This window comes from Anoplopoma fimbria, chromosome 19 (assembly GCF_027596085.1).
Source record: "Anoplopoma fimbria isolate UVic2021 breed Golden Eagle Sablefish chromosome 19, Afim_UVic_2022, whole genome shotgun sequence".
In the NCBI taxonomy this organism is placed as follows: domain Eukaryota; kingdom Metazoa; phylum Chordata; class Actinopteri; order Perciformes; family Anoplopomatidae; genus Anoplopoma; species Anoplopoma fimbria.
Window position 1 is genome coordinate 20,251,820 of NC_072467.1, and position 23,215 is coordinate 20,275,034.

The following is a 23,215-nucleotide window of genomic DNA, read 5'->3' on the forward strand; positions in this document are numbered from 1 at the left end:
TACACAAATGAACTACCACACAATGGTATCACTACAACAGCTGTAGGAAACACAAAAACGTGCTTTGCTAAATCTCTTAATGTGCAAAAATGGAAAAAGCTGCTTGCAGCATAATCCCCTAATAGTATTGTTTTCAGAAATTGATAAAAGGAAAGGAAATCAGATCCCAAAGAAGTTGCATTAAAGTCATCCAAAGCATAGTGTTAATGTATTTGGATTTGATTCCCTATGCAAATGCTCAGCTGGAAACTTAAGTCTTAAAGTTTGGTAGTTTGTTGACATCTTCTTATGCCTTCAGATTCTCCAGAGGTGAGGTCAACAGACACTAATAACTTCCTCCAGGAGCTGAAAGCTATACAACCACAGTCTTGTCTGTTGTGCCTCTGAGCAGCTCCACTGGTGCACTTGAGGTGGAGGGTCGTACTCAAGACCCCTTTAACGGTGGTAATGAGGGGGTGGGGAAAATGCCGCCCTTCCTTTTTCCCCATCAAGATTTATCCTGCCAAAAATTGTATCGAACATTTCTTTTTTTTTCTTTCTACCTTTTTATTTGTATAGTTGTTTGCTTGGATGCTGGCATGGTGTAATAACCACATACCTACACACTAAACCTTGGAAACTTTCGATTATGTGCTGAGTGAATGTTGCTGCTTTTTGCTCATTTGGCTCTTTGGCTGTTTAGTGTGACATCAATTAGCCTACATATGTTTTATTCTAACAGTACGTGAGTTAAACACCTCAATATACAGTTAATTCTAAGCAAAAATAATGACACAAAATATTATGATACCAACGTTTGTGTGTTGTTAAGATAATGATTGGAAAAGCCTCCTGGATTATCCGCCAATGTCACACAGCAGACCTTGGTGATATGCAAACAGGATTAGAACGTAATCTTCTTATTAAATTGTCATTCACATGTTATATAAAGTCACAACACTTAAATCCAAAATAAATTTGTTCTTTATTAGAAATGTCACATATTACCGGCTTTCTGCATGGATTTGTTTTGTTTGGACTGTGAATTGCTTCGTCACTTTTGTCTAGAATGAAGCCAAGCACAAATAATTGATCTTGAATTGTTGGTTTTGTGTCAAATAGTGACCCGTTGATAACCTAGGTTTGAGGTCAAACAATCTCCCAGCTGCTATCTTAATTTGAAGTAACACTTTGAGACTTTTCATGTTCATCAAGTTGCTCCCAAAGGCTTGCCATCGGTGTGGACTGGATGTTGCATGAATGTTAGTGTTGATGTAAGTCTGATGGTGGCACCTTGCATGGTAGCCTGTCATGAATGGGTGAATGATATGAAATATACTACTGATTGTAAGTCGCTTTGGATAAAAGCGTCTGCTAAATGACTGTAATGTAATAATGTAATGTAATTTTACATTGTGTAACATCGTGTTGCTACAGTAAAAGTCATCAATTTATAAAAACTAAGCACAAAGTGTAAGTGTTTCACTGTGAATTGACTCAACATCACAGCTCTTCAATTGATTTATCTTAAACACTTCCATAGGTAGAATATTGAGTGAACGGAACACTGAATGGCTGCCGGGGAAAGGTAAAAGGAAATCCATGCATGCAGGAGGGAGATAATGAAATAGAGTGAAGTCGGGCCCTTAAGGCAAATACCAGTGACTCGCTCTGGGTCCCATGACAATCAAGATTTTCCCCATTAATTGAAATCTTGTTTTTCTCTAGTCATGATGGACAACTTCTTAAATAAAGGCAGTCTCTCCTCTCTTCTTGACTGTGTCGTTTCAGTGACACAGTAATGGCTGCTCCAGTTTGAAGTACTCTAGCTTTACTGTAATGTCTGTCTCATGTTTACTATTCATTTTATTGTTGATGTTTGATATGATATGTTTAAAGGACACAAAAAATTCAAATTTCATTTTGCTGAGGAAGCCAGTTGAGTTCAGTTGCTCTGGCTATAATACTGTGACACCAGAACATGGTTGGGGGAAAACATGTTGGAGTCCTTGAGGTGTTGGCAAGTTGGCATTGAGTTCTAACAGGTGGTAGAAAGTTCGACTCCACAAAATGTATTTGACTGATGGTTATTAGTAATACTTAAGTTATACCACCTGAGCCCAAAACAAGAGTACAATTTAAATATTAATAGTTTGATAATGATATATATATAATAATGCTTCAATCACAGGGGCCAATTTCTGCCTAACCAGTATTTTATATTATTACATTTTGCTGAATATACTATTGTACATTAACTACAGTAGAGGACTTTGACCTGTAATGGAGCATTTTTACAGTGTTGTACTGGTACAAAAAAGGGCTGCTTCAGTAAAGGATCTGACTACAATGTGGAAGTAGCTGTGATGGCCCTTGGGGAACACTTTTCTCTGGATGCTGCTCCTTAAAACCACAGAATATCTTTGACATTGATATTGCTGCTTGTTTACTGGATCAGAACACAGAAGCTGCTGTGAAATCCACAATCCAGATAAAAAGTCTTTCTTGAAAGAGATGAGGATTTTGAGGTATAGCTCACTTTAGAAAAATGACACCTGCTTCAGTCAATTAGTTTTCTTTATTTATGTCTAATCGACACTCACCTACTATCAGTCATTTCACTGTAGAATTAGGCCCGCAGTTGTTCCATGCGTGCATAATGGTTATTATGACTTACAGGATCTTGGATGAGGAAGCATCTCTGGATTTTGGTGGTCAAAGTGCCCTTGGAAATAATAAAGGGGTCTGAAAAAAAATTGCTTTCTCAGAGCAATTTGTGCTATATTCTGACTGTAATGCATATTCCTTGGTTGGAACCATAAAGCTTATTATGCATTTTGCAGCTTGGTAACCTTAAATTGCATTGTTGCTGTAATGAGTCTGATTAATCTATTTCAGTGTTACAAATGCTTCAGAGTGCAAGAAATAGAATGCTAAATTAGTTTGAGATTAGGTTTTTATAATAGGTTTCACATGAGGGGCATGTCTTTGTTTTTTTCTCCAGAAACCCCAGCTCATTTAACACTTCCATCGAAGCCAACAGTTCACGAGGTGGAGAGAGACTTGTGGTAAATTGTGGAGTTTGTGGAACAGGCCATTTAGCCCTGGGGATTTTCTTTGAATATACTTTCAACTCCAAATGAGAGAGTCTTCTCCCCTCTAAAACCAAGCTTGGAAATCCATCCATTAAAAAATGTGTTTGTCTTTGCCGCATTTTGAAAAAGTTCTCATTTGACCATGAAGGTTTTCTAGATATACAAGGATTGTCCTCTTCCGTGTCAGAGATAAATGCTTTGGCAAATCCATCATGTGTCGACGGCTGTCAAACTCTGGGAAAAAACAATTAAAGGTTCCACACACAGGTCGAGCTGCTCCAATAGTCAATGAAGCAACCTCTGTGTGTGGGCCCAGGGACGGTACATTCATTAGGAAATGCCAGTGAAGGAGGGATGTGGAAGACAATTAAATGACCTATAGCATATGAGGTTGAGGACTCATGGGACTGAAAAGATGAAGGGAAAAAGGCAACTGTTATGAAAAACAAGAGTACAGAACAAAGTTTACTCAGGTCACTGTAATTATTAAGCAATTAAAGCAGCTTGGGTCAAAACAGCAAATGACAGATTGTAATATGTAAGTCATTGTGGTGATAGAAAGTCATACAGGCTACAGGAGGTCCAGGAGAGCTTCAGTAAACAAACTTAATCTGTGAGCCAAAGCTAGCCCTGTGTCTTTGGCATGCCTCCCAAAAGTCAACAGTCACCCACAAAGACATAACCATGCATTAATTTGCATGCAAGCAGACAACACACACATTCTTGGCATTTGGCCAAGTCACAGACAATTTATGGCCACTGATGCTGCTGTCATGCTGGTGCGTGAAAGTGGATGCCCGTAATAGCCCGTGCAGTCAATCAGTTACCATGAATCACATGCTCGGCCCATTAATGCTGCTTGTCAGTGGTGTCTACAATGCAATCAAGAAAGTGCGGAGTATTGAATCATGGTGCATATTGTTCACTAACAATACTTGGCATTGCAGTGATTTCAACCAATAGTCCTTTAGCCCTCAGGCACTGAGATGCGGCTCATTGATGAGACACTTTATCAGGGGAAAAAAAGGTCAGTTCAAGTGATTGATACCCTCTTTTATGAGTGGTAATACAGATGGTATTACTTGTGCATTTTGAATGCTCAATCTCAATGACATTTGCTCCAACTGGGCCATAAAAAGCCAATATAAGAGTGAGACTGAGTAATAACGTCCTTATTTTTGTGTGTTTGAATGTTATGCATCTATAAAACATGCCATGCTATCTTGTATGTGACGGCAGTGGAGGCAAGAGCCCTTGGGGTCAATGTGGAAGCTCCTTGAGCTGTTGTTTATGACTGTTGAGTGAGAGGAGAGGAGCCGGTGCCCGGGGTATGGATTATTTGTTGAAACATTGATCCAGACAGTGTAGCTGTAAGTCTGTATGTCATTAATCTAGTTTACCCTTCTGTTCTTTGAAGAAGAGATACAATAATTAGCTTGAATGGGATTTGAATTACAAGTTTGGAAAAGTAGATCCAGAATTGCCCTCAAATGTGGCACAGACATTCACGTCCTCCTCAGGACGCCTTGTAATATCTTTAGCTCGATACATTTCTTTTAGCATTATTAGCAGGTCAAGATTTTTATTTGTCCAACACTATTGTTTACAAAAAAACACAACAGGTGACATTTTCATCAGCCTCAGCTGCGAATCGGTTTTAGTGCTAATTAGCAAAGGTAAGCATTCTAATTTAGATGGTGAACATGGAAGCATTACACCTGTTAAACATTAACATGTTAGCATTGAGATTTTTTGTATTTTGCCATGCTTACTAAAGCATTGCTGTGCCTAGTGCGACTGCATTCTCTTAATCTGGTTCCAACAAAGTTAAACTGAAATTAGGAAGAATCTTAATTTACATTACAGTCTATCAATAATTGTTAAGTGACAGGATGATATCCATACTTTACCAAAGGCACTGAACTAACGATTTCATTTCATTTCCATATGCATATTTCTCATCTTGTTCTGCTTACAGGGGCAAATTCACTTCTCAGCATGATTCTGAAGGAGCCATGCATGGGTAATGCCTAACGGTAAATTACATTAATTGTATTAACCCCTGACATATTAGCACAAAATACCTGTCTCAGCAGTGCTGGCGAATGTAATATTGATCAAAATGTTCAGTACTTAAATTATATCCTTCTGCACCAGGAAAGACAGAGAGCAGAGAGATAGGTGCAAAAGTGGAAAACAGATTTTACCTGGTTCATTTAACTGGAGATTAACTTCATACTTTCTTCCCATCCCCGCTCTCTTTTTGTCACTTTGCTCTGTTAATCAAACTGACAAGATGCATGACTCACTGTCAGGTTCATGTCTTGACTAACTATCAACTTGGACTCAAGGATGAATTGATTAGAATTGGTGGTAAAAGGTCAAAGGTTGAGGTCACTGTGACCCAATAAATACTTTTTTGGCCTTAAATAAATAATTCAGATGATAATTATGAATTTTACACAAATGTCTTATAGAATGAACAATGAAGTGACGAAATTTTGGACAGACATGGATGTAGACTACAATGGTAATTCTAGTTTATGACATAGTTTACTTTGACTTTTTGGACATTACTTTTTATAACATATAATGACATACTATACTATGACTTTTATGACATACTGTACCATGCCTTTTTTGTGACCTACTCTAAATGACTCCTTTTTATGACAAATTATGCTTTGACATTTTTATAACTAACTATGCTATGCCGTTTATTCTGACATTTTCTGATCTTTTTATGACATTTTCATGTTATTTTATGAAATGCTACACTGTGACTTTTAATTATTCTCAATGACATACTATTCTTTGTCATTTTAAGAAAACATGTGGTGTTAATATGACATTGATTTGACAAGCTATAATATTACTTTTTATGACATTTTTGAGGTATTTCATGACGTGTTTATGACATCTGTATGACATCCTATGCTATGCCTCTTTTATAACCTACTATACTGTGACTCTTTTTACATTTTCATGACATATTATGCTATGACTTTTTTTATGACATTTTATGACATACTATACAATGACTATATTGACATACTATACTATGACCTTTTTTTTTACTTTTTTTCATGACATTTCCAATCTTAAATGGTATACATACATATACATATATTTTTACATGTTATGTCATACTATACTATGCCTTTTTTTTTTTACATTTAATATGACATACTGTAGTTTGCCAATTTTTGATGTTTTTCAAGATGTTTCTATGACATTTATTTAACGTAGTATACTATGACTTTTTTTTAACTTTTATGACATACTATACTATGATTTTTTTAATTTTGCTGACATACTATACTATGACTTTTTTTAATGACATACTATACTATGACTTTTTTTAGTTTTTATGACATACTATACTGACTTTTCTTTACTTTTTATGACATACAGTACGGTGACTTTTTTTACTTTTCACGACATACTATACTATGACTTTAAAAGTTTTGATGACATACTACACTATGCCTTTTTTTTTTTTACTTTTTATGACATACTATACTATGACTTTTTTACTTTTTATGACATACTATACTATGACTTTTTTATTTTGATGGAATACTATACTATGACTTTGTTTTTACTTTTAATGACATACTATGACTTTTTTTACTTTTCATCACATACTATACTATGACTTTTTTAGAAGTTGTCATGTCCTGACAGAATATTTCTTAGAGGGCTGCAGTTTGATGAAGAGTATTAAATGTACGCTCTGAAAGAGAAAGCATTGAATTTTTCATTGCATCCTATACTCTGCCTTATTTTGACATTTCATAAGGTATACTATGACTTTCTTTAATTTACTATACCAAGCCTTTTTTTTTTTTTTTTTTTTTTAGGCATTTTTCTGACACACTTAACAAGACTATAACATTTTTAAGACATAATATTCACAACTTTTTTATGATATTTACTTATATATATATATATATATACTATACTTTGACTTTTGACATTGTTTATGACATGCCTTTATGACAAAGTGTAATATGATTTTTTTCGGTTACTTTCTGATCTGTTTATACATTTTTCTGACATACCTTGTTTTGACATTTTATGATCTTTTCATCACATATTTATGACAAACTATATAAATTAAGTATTTTCATGAAATACTATACTTTTTTATGATATTTGATTGATTTTGTTTGACATTTTTGACGTACTTTAATGACTTTTCATCACATTTTTGTATGACTTACTATTTTATTACTTTTTATGAAATTTTCATGACATACTTTATGATGCCATTTTTACTATTTACTATGACTTTTATGACATACCCTACAATAACTTTTTATGACATTTTCATGATATATTATACTACAACGCTTTTATGACATACGGTGCTTTGACTTGTTATGACTTTTATACATACTATCCCATACCTTTCCATGACATTTTCATGACATGCTAATAATAACATACTATACAATTACTTCTTTATTACATGAAAGTTTTTTTTATTAATTTATTTATTATGGCACACTGTACTATGACTTTTTTAGGACGTACTCTCCCATGCTATCCTATCACTTTTTTATTAACATTTTGTACCATATAATGTACTATGATTTTCAATACCATACTTTTTGATGCCTTTTTTACAACATACTATAGTATCACTTTGCTATGACATTTTTTATCATATACTATACAATTACTTTTTTATGACACAGTATACATTTCATGACGATGTTATGACATTCTTTACAAAATATTTTTACAAAGACATACTCTACTATGGCTTTTTTACAACATAGTATGACCTTTGAATAACATTTCTTATCATTACATGTTTATTTTATGACATTCTATACTATTACATTTTTTTCTGACATTTTGTACATACTATACATATTACTTTTTTATGGCACACTTTCCTATCACTTTTTCTGACATACTACAATATTACTTTTTTATCACTTAGTATACTATGATTTTGTATGATATTTTCTTGACATACTATACCCTGACCTTTTCTTGACATACATAGTATGACTTACTTATGACAAACTCTACAACTACTGTTTTAAGACATTCTTATAACATACTATACTGTGACTTTTTATCACATTTTTATGACATACTATTTAATAACTTTTGTATTCTTTTTTCTGACTAACTATACTATAAAATTAGAAATTTTGTATACTATGAATTTTTAAGTACGCTTTTGTTACATACCACACTTGGATTTATATGACATTTTTATGACATACTTTGAAAGAATAGCATAAGATTAGGAAACACAAAAAGTTGTGTCTTGTGACAGGGTGTTTCGGCAAAGTAAAGATATACAGACCCAGCCACATCTTCACAGGTCAACTCAATCGATCATCAGGGAGCTGCTCCTAGAATATAAAGACACAGAGCAAACACAAACAGACACTAACAGACACACAGAATGACACTTGACAATACTATGACTTTTAATGACATATCGCACTATGACTTTAATAACATTTTAATGACTTACTACTCTATGACAGCGGCCGGCATTATGTTTTTGTGCTGTCCTTCCGTATAAACGTTTGTTTCATTCTCGCTATATCCCAGAATTTGGCAGGAATGTCCACTTTGAATCAAGGATGAACTGATTTGATTTTGGTGGTCAAAGGTCAAGGTCACTGTGACCTCACGTCCATCCCATTCTTATAAAGGCGATATCTCAGAAACTCCTGAAGGGAATTTCATTACATCTGGCACAAACATTCCCTTGGAATCAAGGATGAACTGATTAGAATTTGGTGGTCAAAGGTCACTGTGCCTCAAAAAACATAATTTTGTCCATAACTCAAGAATTCATATGCTAATTATGACAATTTCACACAAATGTCCAATAGGATAAAATGATGGCATTTTGGACAGACACAGGTGTAAATTGCAACTTGACTGGTTGACAAAGGGCTACATCTACTAGGTAGTAATTCTCGATATCTATGAAAGCCTCAGCAGACCTTTTTCACTCGCACATCTCACACAACAAATATGCTCTCATCTTGAGCTGTGCAGACTGTCTGTGCAGGGGAGGTTAGCTCCGTCTAACAGGCGTTACTGCGAATTGAAGCGTTCCTTCGGGCTTCAAGTCGAGTGCTGGTTCAAACTTCAGAACGCAATTAAAATGGCCAAGAGAAGTTTTGTTTGAGGAAAATATAAAAACAATATTGGCCCTTGATCCAAAACTCAACATTTATTAAAAAAGAGATGGATCTAATTATTTCCAAAGTTCACGTATTTATCTCACAAACAAAAAGCTTCATTCAAAACCTCAACAGAAGGCTTGACAATAAAAAAAAAAGTCTATCGCAACCACTGGCTTACAGTCCATGGTTTTCCCCTACTGTGTCCCAGAATAGCTGCTGGGGTTATAGTTGTGTTATCACTTGTGGCCCTAAGAGAAGTGAGTGAGGAGTCAGCAGCCAGTCAATGGCATTATCAAACAGGTAATAAGGTGTTTTGGGAACGTGTGATTCACTTCAACTTCAAGGGGTCCTTGAGCATGCAGTTTTGTTGAACAGTATGCAAGATTAGCAGTGGACAGCCACAGAGATGCACACAGTTTTTTTTACAATAACAATGTATCAAATGACGGATAAAAACAATGAGACTGTGAAAGGGGTCACTCGTGGTGATGAACCTGGGTAATATATGACCCGAATCCGGAGCTCCCTTCAGTTTTACAAAGCTTCGTTTTGAGTTTCAGCTCATTGTTTAGCTGTCCAGCCCACAACTTTACTGTTTTGGTTCACTCCCACCACCTGCATAATGTTGTTTTCACCTGCAGCAAGCTGCAGTTTTCAGAGAAAAAGCTCTAGATCCCCACTGTGCACTGCCTGCTCAGCACCAAACACTGTCGAAAGGACAGTGTATGCATCGTTTTGTGAGTTCATATCATTTCTGCATCTGGTCCCAGATCTAATGCGATCTTTAAAGCAAATTCTTTCATCTTGAAAATTCTAAATGCCCTCTATAAATTGTTGATGTAAGCTCCACACTCTCCTCATGTTAAGAGGATGTTGATGACTTGCACTGCCTAATATTGCATAATCCTTACTTTGTGACCCTCTTTACTTTGTGTTGGGCCATTTGCCTCCGACTGTTTTAATTTATGCCTCAGCTTTAAATTGCTATTGAACATTACGGAGGCCAAGTGGTGCAAGCAATAACATGAATAATCTATTGGCAGTTCCTGTTAGAGCGAAAGAGAATGAGGCCTCCATCACCATTATACTCAGGGGAGTGAAACCAGGCAGCAGTAGCATTAGCCTTTCCCTCTAAAAACTGAATATGCTTCGCATATTGAAGTTGTGAACATCCATCTAACTAAGGGTTGTGTTTGACAATAGTCAATAATAATTGAATATTTCTCTGCAAACGTATAATCACAGGATGGTAGAAATAAATGGACCCCTTGTGTTTTTTGTGTAGGGCTTTTTTTGTTCACACAGCAAACCAACATATCCTTAACCCACAAAGTAGTACCAGAGCATCTACCACAGCGGGTCTCTATTAAATATATGAACCAGAGCCAACTCGTAAGCCTTCCTTAAAGCCATATACCCATGTTATTGCTTATTAGCTTAAAATACAACAACTAATAGCTTTTATGGAAATCTTTTACAATTACTGCTGGGTGTTTACTGGCTTCACATTTATAATCAAGACTTAGAAGTTACTTGTAAAACTTGTGAAGGGGCAGTTATTTCTTAAAATATAGAAAATGTTTTCAACACACACTCCACACTTTGTAATTTCTCAGAAAGAGAAATGCATTCATCTAACAGCTTCTTAGAATAGAGACCATTTTAAATTCATCATGCGGATCGATTGCCTATTCCAGGCACGTCTGTCAATCTGACTGTGAAATGAAGAGCCAGAGGCTACTGACCCAGACACATCAGCTTCTTCTCGGCGATATAACAACACTTTCTGAAGGCTTCACACTCGCACATTAATTTCATATTTTTATCTTGCTGCTTCTTTCAACGACATGGATCTTGTTAGGTTTTGCTTGGACTGAGTTGGCAACAAGTATAGTTTAGTTTAATTCCTTACTTTCTTTTTTTTGCAATACTCTTATTAGGTGTTCTCTAAATATAAACTCTAGCCAAAAATACAATATATTTACTTAAAAGACAACAAAATAATATTTAACACCATGTAACATTCTTCAGAGCTGTGTCACATAAAAAAAGCTGTTACCTTTACAATTCAAACTTATCACAAGCATATTTTAGAGAAACTACATACAGTGCATCACAGACACCACTGGAAATACTTTTAAAAATATTTATTTCCCATCATTTATATGATATATACATGAATGTCTATGCTGGTTTTTCAGTAAAATATTAAAATCACAGATATGATTTTCTGTTACAATCCCTAATTTCTCAAAAAAAAAAGTGCAAAATTTTGCTAAATCTGTCTATGAGCAGATGTCATGACACTTTGAGACCTAACTGCTCTCTCAGACATTGTTCCAGTTATAGGAAAACATGTTCATATTGGCAGTTAACGAATTTACTTAAACGCTAACACAGTGTACCGTAAACAATTTTTACCAAAGAATATGAAATGATAGCCTCATGTTAAAGTTACAAGGTAGACAAAAAAAGTGCTTCCTGTCACAGATGTCCAACAAGAATAAATACAAGTTTAAAGTTATCTTAACGAGAATCTGTTTTGTTCAGTGAAAAAAAATGATGATTACTGTGAAACTAACAAGTACCTAAAAACAATAACCCTTTTCCATGATATACTGCTGTGACAAAAACACTGGTACAAAACCTGTATGCAACATTATATCAAAACATCTCTAATAAAATAACATATTTAAGTACCCTGCTGTGTTTCTTTTTTCCCAAAAGACCTTAAACAACTCTTTAAAAGTGATTGTAGGTTCTTTCTCAAAAGTGACAGTGCATTTTACACCATGGTGAGAAAGCAAGTGACGTCAATCACAGCCGTGAAACAATCTGGAGGATTTAAAACTTTGACTATGACTCACATTATGGAGGTGTTTACTGGTGGAAAAAGAGGTCCGAGGTTATTTTACTCTTCAATCTTTGAAGAGCAGCAACAGCAAGTGAACCGTCTGGGTGTGTTCGTTATCACATTAGCATAGCAGAGGCCTGGACTACGAAGTGAGCTCAACATACCAAGAGTTTCTTTTGGTAATCTGGCTTAACTAACTAACTAACAACTGCGATCCAGCTAAACGGTCCTACGAAGCTGGTCATCATCTCGGTAAATCAACCCAGGGTTTGTGAGTGCGGTCACATGGCCAATGATCAACAAGCCGACTGTGTGAATGCATAAATTAGTAGGCTTACAATATCACTACCCCATCAAGAGCATGAGTGTAATTACATTTGTGTATTCAATTAAATTAATGTAATGCTTAGATGTAGTCTTTTAAATAGAAGACACTTTATTCATCCCCTTGGGGAAATGATGGCGTGTATGACAATTTTGGCCTTATACTTTCAGCTAAAGTTGTGAAACGGACTTGGAGCAAATAAAAAAAAAAAATAGCATGAATATGATATTTATGAATACAGTCTGCGGGACTGTAAGGCATAAATCTGCTCTACAACACACGGCTGGAACATCTGACAAACATAAATAAAAATATGATATGAATAGATAATAAGAGAATATATACTGATTTTGTGTGATTGTGGTCATATATATGTAATTTATGGTACTGCTAGATTGCTGCTAAACCGCCTGGTAAAATACAAGTGCTTGTTGCCTGGAGACCAAACATTTTTTTCTCTTTTGCCTCAGTGAAAATGTTGAAGAAATATCCATTCAAAATATGTTGTAAAATTTGGAAATTATAACATCTATCTTTGTTCAATAAATGGTGAGTTTGGACTTTACAATGCTCTGGAGCTATTGGAAAAACACAAGTCTGAAACAATCCTAGGCACCACTGTAATCGGATTCTACAAATAGTTTAATACTCATAGGCCTAATACAAGAGTATTCTAATGTTTATCCAATTTGATTGTCAACATGAATGATGCTTTGATTTATTCAGTAGAGTCCTACTTATAAGATATGAAAGTCTTCTTATGTCTTTGAATTATTATCCATTTATTTATTTATTTTGTTTTGCTTTGAAGTCCGTTTCAAACCGCCGGGTATGCAGCAGAAAGAATGAGGCTAAAATATTCTAATCCATGCTATAAGAATACATCTAAGCAACAAATTAATTAAATGGAATACACACATGTAGTCAGATCTATCATGTTCTAGATGAGGCTGTTATAAACCTTTTTTTTTTTTTTTTTTTTGCCAGCTGTCTTTTTCTGAATTTGGCGGTTAATAATGTGTTGCTTTCAACCTGGATTATGACTTCAATTTCTTCGTATTTGTGTAATATTATCTCACAATCCATGCACAAGGCTTTGATTGGTCATTAGGCGGTGCTTCTAAACAAGTTAATCTCTTATTGTGAACATTACCCGCTCCGTAGCAGCCCTGCAGTTAACCCAAAATCCCTAACCCCAAATCCTGCTCATTAGCACAGGCCCCAACTGTTGTGACAACAGTTCTGTGGATGGATTTCTTCTACGAAGCAGGTATTACGGACAATCAACCGTCCCAACATGAGGAGCCACCCTAAAGACTTTGGATTGGCTCTGCTATGTAGGTTTTTTTTTTTAGATATTGTCTTTAGAGATTGTCTTCAGTGTGCGGTTGAGACTGACTTGTGACTCTACCACAGGATTGTCAAACATCCAAGACTCTACTCCCAGAGAGACTAGACACTCATCATGATACCAACGATATCCGTGCTGTCCTGATCATCTTCTCTGTGTGACATCTTGTTGAACAGACATGATGCTCTGTTTTAACTTCTTCGTAAACAGGTGACTGCTTCTTCCACAGTAGGTATTTGTGGTGGTCTGTAGCGATGCTTCCAGCGGCTGAAGCAGTGAGGTCTCCATGTTCTCACCGAATGGGTACTGTGATGAAGAGAAAAGTGAGCACGTATTATATTTCTGATTTCAGAATACAGATTTAATCACAGCTTTGAACATCTACAGTTATGCGTCTTTGATCCTAGCTCCTCTCCTGCTCCTGACATTACTCGAGAAAGACTCAAAACATGTTCTTAAATCAAGCAGAGTTGTGTTTTAATTGTATACCTGTTGCCTGATGTGGCAGCCATAATGGGACAATAAGAACTGCATTCAAATGACAAGAATTAAGTGCCACATTTATCACTGTCACTTCAAGACAACAAAATGCCGCCTTTGATTCATAACTGTCAATTCAGAGAGTGTTTGGATGATGAATATCGGTTCCTACAACTATACAAGAATGGGCTCAGTTAGGCGTAACAGCAATGGTGAGAGCTACAGCTGCAGCATTCCAGATATGCTTCATTATTGGATGCTTTTGTGTCACCAAGTGAACAGCAAAGATAAAACTTCCAGCCTATAAGCCAGTTAATATAAGCAGCTAAGGCTTTTGATACGTACAGTATGAAACTTTTGTCTTTTTAATCGAGGTACGCCATTGTTTTACTGCTCTAGTAAATAAGAAGAATTCACTTTTTTTTTTACAGCATCTCATTTTACTATAGTTTGGCCGAGCATTAGGTAAGTCAAAGCACACTTTCTTTATTATCTTTCATATACTGCAACAGGCAATAAAGCACCATTAACAGCCGCCTATCGATTTTTATGTGGATGCTGCGGGTGCTTTGTCCACACAGCCATCATGATGTCTCAAACCAGCATCAGCACTAAAAATTTTACAACTCTTCTGTGGGCTTGGCTGCGTAATGGTAGCTCTCTTTATTGCAAGCTCCTCTGCTGGCTGAGTGAGCCGGGCTGACTAAGGAGCTCTTGGTGGGATGGAAATGAGAGTTTCCTCCAGAATTGCCTGCTCCAGGCTTTAGGATGCTGTCCTCAAAGGACTGAGTGGGAACAAAGTGGGAGGGGGGCCTGAGGAGCTGGAGCAACAGGAACAAGAAGCATGGATAAAAAGATTCAACAAAATATAGCTTATAAACAACAAAGGATGAAATGCTCTTCAGCTAGACAAAGCTCTTTTCTAATAAGCTAATTGTACTACAAGGCCTTGTACCTTTATTTACTCTATACAGGACACGTATTATGATCACTAATGACAAACCACAGCACTCCTCGGTCTACTAAAATCAGGTGAAGTCCGGTATTTACTGTCTTGGATGCTGCATGCGTGTTTGTGCTGTCGGAGAGACTGATGGAAGCATGAGGGCCGAGTGCCCCATAATGAAGCCCGCTCGTTTACTTAATGGCTGAGAACATTGCCCGCGCTGATAGTGGCCAGGCCGGGCCCCTTGGCGGTAATGGATGGAGACCAGCTAATGAGGCTTCCCTTACTCCCCCGATTGCTGCCTGCATGTTGACCGGTGTGCTGAAATCAACAAGAGCAGATCGAAAGGCGAGCGGCTCTCCGGCTGACTCGCTCCCTCATCGATGACGGATGTGTAGTGGACTTTTAACTATGAAAGCTGAAACGCGTACATAACGCAAAGGAAATTTGCCAGATGTCGTCATACTTTTTAAATCCAAGTTCCGTCTTTATTTTTAAGTGCCAGCAACGCACTGGCAGTGCTCTTTAGGGACGTCATACCAACTTAAAGACGGAAATGTTAAAGAGTTTACAGAAGGCGTAAAGATGCAGCCAGGCTTCACCAGCTGTTCCAAGTAAAATCAGGCCTATGCAAAAACCCAAGAGGAGGATATTAGAGGATGAGGGTGGAGATTATTGTCAACAAATCCGATTAAAAGACCAAAACAACAATGAACTGCTCCATCTAACAAGCATTCTCTGTGTTTCCCAAATTTGATATAGCTTATCCCTCTGTGCCATGGACTTCTATTGATGTCCAAAAGCTTTCAGCGTGCAACACAATTTCACTTGCTGTTATGTTTCTTCACTTCATCTTCTTTTAGCCTTTAATCTGACAACACCTAAAACAACCATTCCAGTGGCCCAAGCAGGGCGGGGCTGATTTGTCTGTTTTGGGAGAGCAAAGACAGGATGATGGAAATGTATAACAGGCTATTGATTAAGCACTGGTGGACGGAAGCTATTATGAGAGAAAAGCAATGGCCTGGAGTGCCTATTGATAATGTAATGACATGAAAATGGCTCACCAAAAAGTCTGGTGTAGCTACACAGCTGCGCTCTAAAGAAACAGAGGGACCAGAGAGAACGCATAAAAATGGTTGCTCCTCCCTTAAGAGTGGGCGGTATACTGCTTTCATCACAGTGACCAGTATCATGTTCAGCCACAACATTGATTTTGCAATATCCTCTTTACCGTGATGGACACAAACGTAAACACAAGGACGAGGGAGATACAACACCTGATGAACTACATCACTGCCACGCAGTTTATAATGTGTATGTGTATTTTAGCAGGTAAAGGCTGCCACAAAACCCGCCTAAGCCGCGTGGCTGCAGTTGCTAAACTGTTGCGGCTCGTGCGGGTGTGATGTCCAGACAGACAGCATTGATGCCAGCCGTTATCAGATAATTTGGTCTATTTTTGCTGATAAAAACCAGCCACACAGGCCAAAATCTCCAGATGAGACGCCCGCAGCCGAGCCGCACTGCTCACCGTCCATGTGTCTTTTGTACAGTTGTGGTCCAACAGTGTCCACGCTGCCTATTTTCAAACTTTTTATTGAAATGGGTTTAAATGAAAAGTTATGTAATGATTTGGTTTCCTCAAAGATGTAAATTATTTTAAGTGTAATGTTTTTCTCATTTTTGCAGTGGAAAAGAGGTGGAAAACTCACAACTCAAAACAACAGCATGGCTGTGACTAGGAATTAATCACATTACAATTACATTATGGGGCACGCTACTCCTTCAAAAATACGTGCAGATTAATACCTAATTTTCATTCTTATATTTGGAGCCAATAAAAACAACAGTTTTTTTTTATATTTTTGTCTTTCTTAAGTTTTGTTCCTTCACATTGCCAATAGAGTGAAAACTGGTAGGATCATGTTTTGAGTTGAGTATCCGTTTTAATTTTGTAATATTGTGATATAATACAGTCACCACAAAAAGCACTAAAAATGCTGTGATATAAATTTTAGATTAAGTTACCCAGTTAGCTGTGTCTGGAATGCTCTTAATAAAAACTTTTGGAAGACTAAATCTACTTCATACAATTATGGATTTTTTTGCAAGACATATGTTGATTGTGAACAAGTAAGAACCCTTGAGTCTTTTTATTTGACTGTAGGGACTCAGGAAAACCCCAGAGGTATCGTTAGAGAGGCTGTCTCTACCTTTCGGATGGCGTCGTAGACAGCTCGAAACGCAGGCTGCTTGTCATCATGGTAAACTCCCCTGTTACCATGGAGAATGAAGACACCTTCTTGATCAGCTTGTTGACAGTTGCTGCCATAGATGCAGTGGTCTGGACGGTAGTTCCACTGGCAGGGAAACACATATAGGCTTTCTGTAGAACAACAAGAGACATGACTGGTTAGATAAATATTGCAAATAAGAGGGTTTATTTAATAGGGACCAGTTACAAAGCCTAAAATATTTGTTTACTACATTGTAAATGTCCAAAACAACCAACGTCTTTCTACATACTAGTTTCTGCAAGACTTTTGCAGTCATACTGGCAGAAGGATGAAGAAAAATTTGTATGAATGCAAATAAGTCCTCAAGTCATATTAGGTACCTGAATTCATTGATATGCCTGAACAATACAATAGTAATATATATGATATAGACTTAACCACTGTCGAGAGGATGCTTTCTTCCAGGTAATGAGCTAGTTGAACTAGTAGCTGGCTGCTGTGGTACTGAAGCTCAGACCACCGCCTAACAATATTGAGAGATCGCCAACATCTGTTGGTAACTTTTTCACATTTCATTAAAGCTATTCCAACGCTTTCATTCCTAATGTCCCTACTTTTATCGTCTTTGTACAAAGGTAGCATCGGTCTTCATATGGGTTCCTCTCTGGCTTCAACCACATATTAAACATTGTATTCTCCATCCATGTCTGGTTTAAGGTTCTGCAATATTAAAATTCCCCTACTGAAGATATACTCAAAGATAATCAACAATAGGAAATTATCATCCGAAATAAGGCTGAAAAAAGAAACGCACATAGATGTAAATATCCATGGACCGGAGACACAGATGTTGCAATACCTGGAAGTGGCCGTAAGGCAGTAAGTTCTATTGTACACATGTGTAACACACCCCCAGAGCAAAAAAAAAAATTCCTACGACCATCTTGATTATTTTCAGTTAACACCTAAAGCATTCATTTTATGACCTTTAAAATCATATTCAAGACAATTTCATACCTTTAAGTTAATGGAATTTAAGATTTATGACAAAAGATAATGTTGTATGTGATTGCACAAACCTGGGTTATGGTGAAAGATGATATTAAGAAGGTCCTGGTCACCCCAGGTGATATTTAGTTTATACTTCTGGAGAAGTGGCATAAGAATTTCCTCCCACTTCAGTGCAACTGTTGTCATGTCATTCTAGAAGGAAAAATACAGCAATCAAGAGAACATTCATAACAATTTGCTTCAGGAAATCAAAAACCTGCAATTCTGCCAAATTAATCACTTAGTCAACACTTCACATAAACTCAAAGAAACAGTTGTCGAGCGAGTATGCTCATTGGGGCGGTTTATGAAAGGTATAACAAGAGTGACCTCAGCTGGTCAATCTTGGTGTTACAGCTACTCCTGAAGCCTCCTTCAGCATTCTCAGCTATTTTTCAATGTCTACATTTCACACATCTCAAGATGTTTCAATGACAAACTGAATGTAAAAATGTTGTTTAATATATCATATAACTCCATAGATGAGAATACAAATATCCACCATAGTTAAATGTGTAGTAGTGTTTGTATCAACACTGAGCCATACTTTTCTCATAAACATACTTGTGGACCTGGACATTTTACAATTTACATTAAGATGTTTCACACGTGCATAGAAGGATGCTTAGGGAGAGAACAATGGTGCTATGTGTAAATAATAAAATTATTATTTAACTATACCACGATTTCTCTTTAGGTGTTTTGGGTGGTACTATAGGGGAGGCTGTGGCGTAGTGGAGAGCAAGGTAGTTCTCCAATCAGAGGGTCGGTGGTTCGATACCCGGCTTCGGCAGTCGATGTGTCCTTGGGCAAGACACTTAACCCCAAGTTGCTCCCGAAGGCTTGCCATCGGTGTGGACTGGATGTTGCATGAATGTTAGTTAGAGTCTGATGGTGGCACCTTGCATGGTAGCCTGTCATCAGTGTGTGAATGGGTGAATGATATGTAATATACTACTGATTGTAAGTCGCTTTGGATAAAAGCGTCTGCTAAATGACTGTAATGTAATGTAAATGTAATGTACTATAGGTTATAAGAATGATGTGAATTTGCATAGTTTTAAGTCAAACAGCTTCAAATTTTCTTGGGGTTGTTGGGGATCTCCAAACGGTAGAAATTTGTGATGTTAAAATGATTGCTGGTACCAGCCGACACACGCCATCATGTGAATAAGGGGAGTGTAAGCACTTATGTTTTCCACTTCAAGCAGGAGATACACCGGTATAATACATTTGCAACAGCACAGAGCAACAGGTGACAGTAGTTAACGTGCTGCAAAAAACTACACACACACAAACAAAATCCTTCTGCACATTACCTTAAAAGATTTCTTTCTGAGGCGCGTCATGTTCATGAGCATGACCCCTGAGTTGACGCCTGTCTTGCCATAGTAAGGGTGGCGGGCAAAACGGTTGTACCAGCCGATGCGTGGCTCTTCGTGCTCCGGAGCCATGGCAGCTAAGTGGCTTGAATTGAACCGAGAAAGAAGGGCCCAGATGTCCTCTACTGGCTGCAGAAAAATGATATCTGTGTCCACATAGAGCAAGGAATCCACCTCCTTCAGGATCAGCTGGAAAACAGAATATCAAAAAACTCATGAGCAAATGTTTGCATAATGTGTTATTGTTACAAGTTATAAGCACGAAGGAAGGATGACTCTGGACCTACTGGCAGGAAGAGCCTCTGGGAGGCACAAGGTTTGAAGAGCTTCTTCCACTCTTTTGCATTCTCCTTGGGAAACGTGATGGGGTAGATGGTGTAGTTAAACTTGGTCTGAACTGTCCTGGGCCAGGAGTCCAGCTTTAAGAAAAGATAGCACAAACATTTTTTTTTACATCATTAATATCCACATGTAAGATTTTAACTTGCCAGAAAGTGACAACACCTGTGTAAAAAGAATACTTTACTGTGAAGACATTCATGCATGTACAATGACAGACTGTTTCTCAAACATGCCTTGAGTTTGCTTGCACAATTTGTGCAATGGTTGCAATAAGGCCTTCTTATTGTGATTCTCAGACAATGGCATAAGAGATAGTCATAACTGTGCTATTGCTTTAAGGAACCATGTAAGACCTGAAAATGAATACACAAGTTCATGCAAGTTCTGGTGTTGTAGAGGGAGAAACTTACAGCATTTCTGAAGGGGTCATGTAGATCATCCTCAGCGAAGATGTAAAAGTGCAGAGGCTTTTTGCTGAGGAGAACAGCAGACTTCAACATAGCAAGAGTCTCCTCTAGCCTGGCGCCACAGGCCACCACAGCCAGGTGACTTCTCCCATCACCATGCTCCTTGACTTCAGAGCCTGACCTCTCTCTAAGAGCAAAGACAAAGTAAAATAAAGCATTAATAAACCTCAGTTCTTATTCATACAACAGCATGGATACACTGACATTTGCAAGAGAGAACATAATGATGAAGATATCAGCAGGCTCAGCTGACTGGTGCTCTGCCCTGTAGGGTTGGAACTGTCAGTGGTTTTAATAAAAAGGTAGAACAGGACCATATCTCATGCTTTGTGCTGCCTCCAAGCACCCCTATAAACTCCTACTTTTAAGTTTAGAAATCATGAATGTAACTTGTCATTTCAGAGAACACTCTGCCAATTTCTAAATAATATCTCTGTAAACATGTTGGTATGGCAGGCCTACATAAATACGCAATAATAATAACTTTGTACAAGGCTCTAGTATTCCCCCACATTTACATCTGATGATGCAAGCATGGGTTAAACTTTAGCAAGACAGAAGTATGTTAATGAGATACTGGTGTGTTTAGTGGTGCGAGTGTGTGAATGTGTAATTATGATTGCAACATCCAGATTTCAGGTTAAAATGTAATGAAGTGTTATTTCCCCACATTAGCACTGCCTTTATGTACTCAGGATCATGAGGTGGCTTTACTCTAACAGCTCAAAGTGCTGTCAGTATGTGTGTTTCTGATACCTGCTTGTGTTTATGACTTCAGTCTCAAGGGCAGTACACTGCAAGTGCAGCAGTAGCCCTTCACTTTGAGCTGTCAATCTATGGAGTAGGGGAGAGGTTGAAGTCTACTGATTGTAAAGAACATTGGTATATATATATATATATTAATAGAGATGCACAAAATCAGTCATACCCAATAGATGATTCCAATAAGCAGTTCACTCCACACACATCAGCAGGCAGTCTCCAATATGGACTCCAGTAAGAAACTGAGAGTTTTTTACACCTGACAGAATAAAAACATGATCTTTTTTGGATCCTCAACGTTGAATTAATCTCTTAGACATCAAACATTTAGGGATTAAATCTGCCCTGAGCTACCTCCTAGAGTTAAGGTTAGGCAAGATAGCATTAGCATTGTGCAGATACAAATAGCTTCAGCAGGTCAATTAAGGCTTAAACTGTATTATTGTGGTCTAACCTTAACTTTATAGCAGCTGTCGTACAAATGCAGATAAAGCTAACCACTAGCTGAGTTACAAATGTGCACAGAAATGAACGACAGGGTGACATTGGATGAGCTAGCCATCCGGAGCTAACTACCTCTCCCGAAGGCCTGCCAGTCCTGGGTGTTTCCTGAGGAGGTGCCCGCTGTCATGACTCAGCCTGCCGGGTTCCCCTCGTTCCTTCCGGTCCCAGTCGTCTCTGCCCTCCAAGGTGGAAGCCAGCTGATTGAACATGTACAGCAGTGAGCAGAAGGTGAAGACCATGCACAGGAGGAATGCCTGGTGAAAGCATTGCATCTTGCGTTTCAAGTTGTATGCAAATCCATCTCAAGAAATGAGAAGTCAGAAGCCAAACACAAGAGCACAGACTCTTGCTGTTTACAGTTTCTCAGCCCCACCCACATGTGTTACACACGTGTGTTTGGTGTCACACAGGATCAAACATGATGGTTAACCATTTCATGCATAGAGGTCACTACAGTGGACAGCTGTTCAAATGTTGTTTTCTTGTGTGTATATTGATGGCATACTATAATAGCACTCACTGTAGTGGCTGATGTGCAACTATGCCATCAAAACCCATGCATATATATACATTACATTACATTACAGTCATTTAGCAGACGCTTTTATCCAAAGCGACTTACAATCAGTAGTATATTACATATCATTCACCCATTCACACACTGATGACAGGCTACCATGCAAGGTGCCACCATCAGACTCTAACTAACATTCATGCAACATCCAGTCCACACCGATGGCAAGCCTTCGGGAGCAACTTGGGGTTAAGTGTCTTGCCCAAGGACACATCGACTGCCGAAGCCGGGTATCGAACCACCGACCCTCTGATTGGAGAACTACCTTGCTCTCCTCTACGCCACAGCCGCCCCCATATACACAAGAAAACAACATTTGAATAGCTGTCCACTGTAGTGACCTCTATGCATGAAAGGGTTAATGGTGGAGAAAGTGACTCAGCCCAAAATCCCCATCTTCTTGGCACATGGAAGTGGTGTGAACAGTAACTACAGCAACCAGACCCTCACTGGGTAAAAGTACAGAAGTAACATCAACAAGCTATACTCAAAGAATCAAAAGTAAAAGTAGTGCTAGAGTACCTACTCATGTATAATCAGAGGTTGAATGTTGTTTGATAGTTACATTTTTACCTATTTAATAATGCTTACATATTTTGCTTGTAAATCTTATGCAAGGTAATTGGTTGTAGTGGAGTAAAATGTACAAAAAAAAATAAGTATCTCTAAAATGCTGTGTAGTAGTATTTTAAAG

General features: G+C 37.7%; 1 protein-coding gene across 2 annotated transcripts; it reads right to left on the reverse strand.

Moving 5' to 3' along the window:
- Positions 1-13,379: 13,379 nt before the first annotated feature.
- LOC129108259 (glucoside xylosyltransferase 1-like) lies at positions 13,380-22,306 on the reverse strand. Of its 2 annotated transcripts, XM_054619983.1 has the most exons (8): positions 22,020-22,306; positions 21,610-21,702; positions 20,625-20,808; positions 20,160-20,291; positions 19,810-20,061; positions 18,520-18,643; positions 17,417-17,589; positions 13,380-14,080 (listed from the first exon to the last, which is right to left on the reverse strand). In XM_054619983.1, the coding sequence occupies exons 1-8, from the start codon at positions 22,217-22,219 to the stop codon at positions 13,919-13,921; spliced, it is 1,320 nt and encodes a 439-aa protein (XP_054475958.1). In that variant the 5' UTR covers positions 22,220-22,306; the 3' UTR covers positions 13,380-13,918. The 2 variants fall into 2 exon arrangements, with proteins under 2 accessions (XP_054475958.1, XP_054475959.1); XM_054619984.1 differs by lacking the exon at positions 21,610-21,702.
- Between the last annotated feature and the right edge of the window lie 909 nt (positions 22,307-23,215).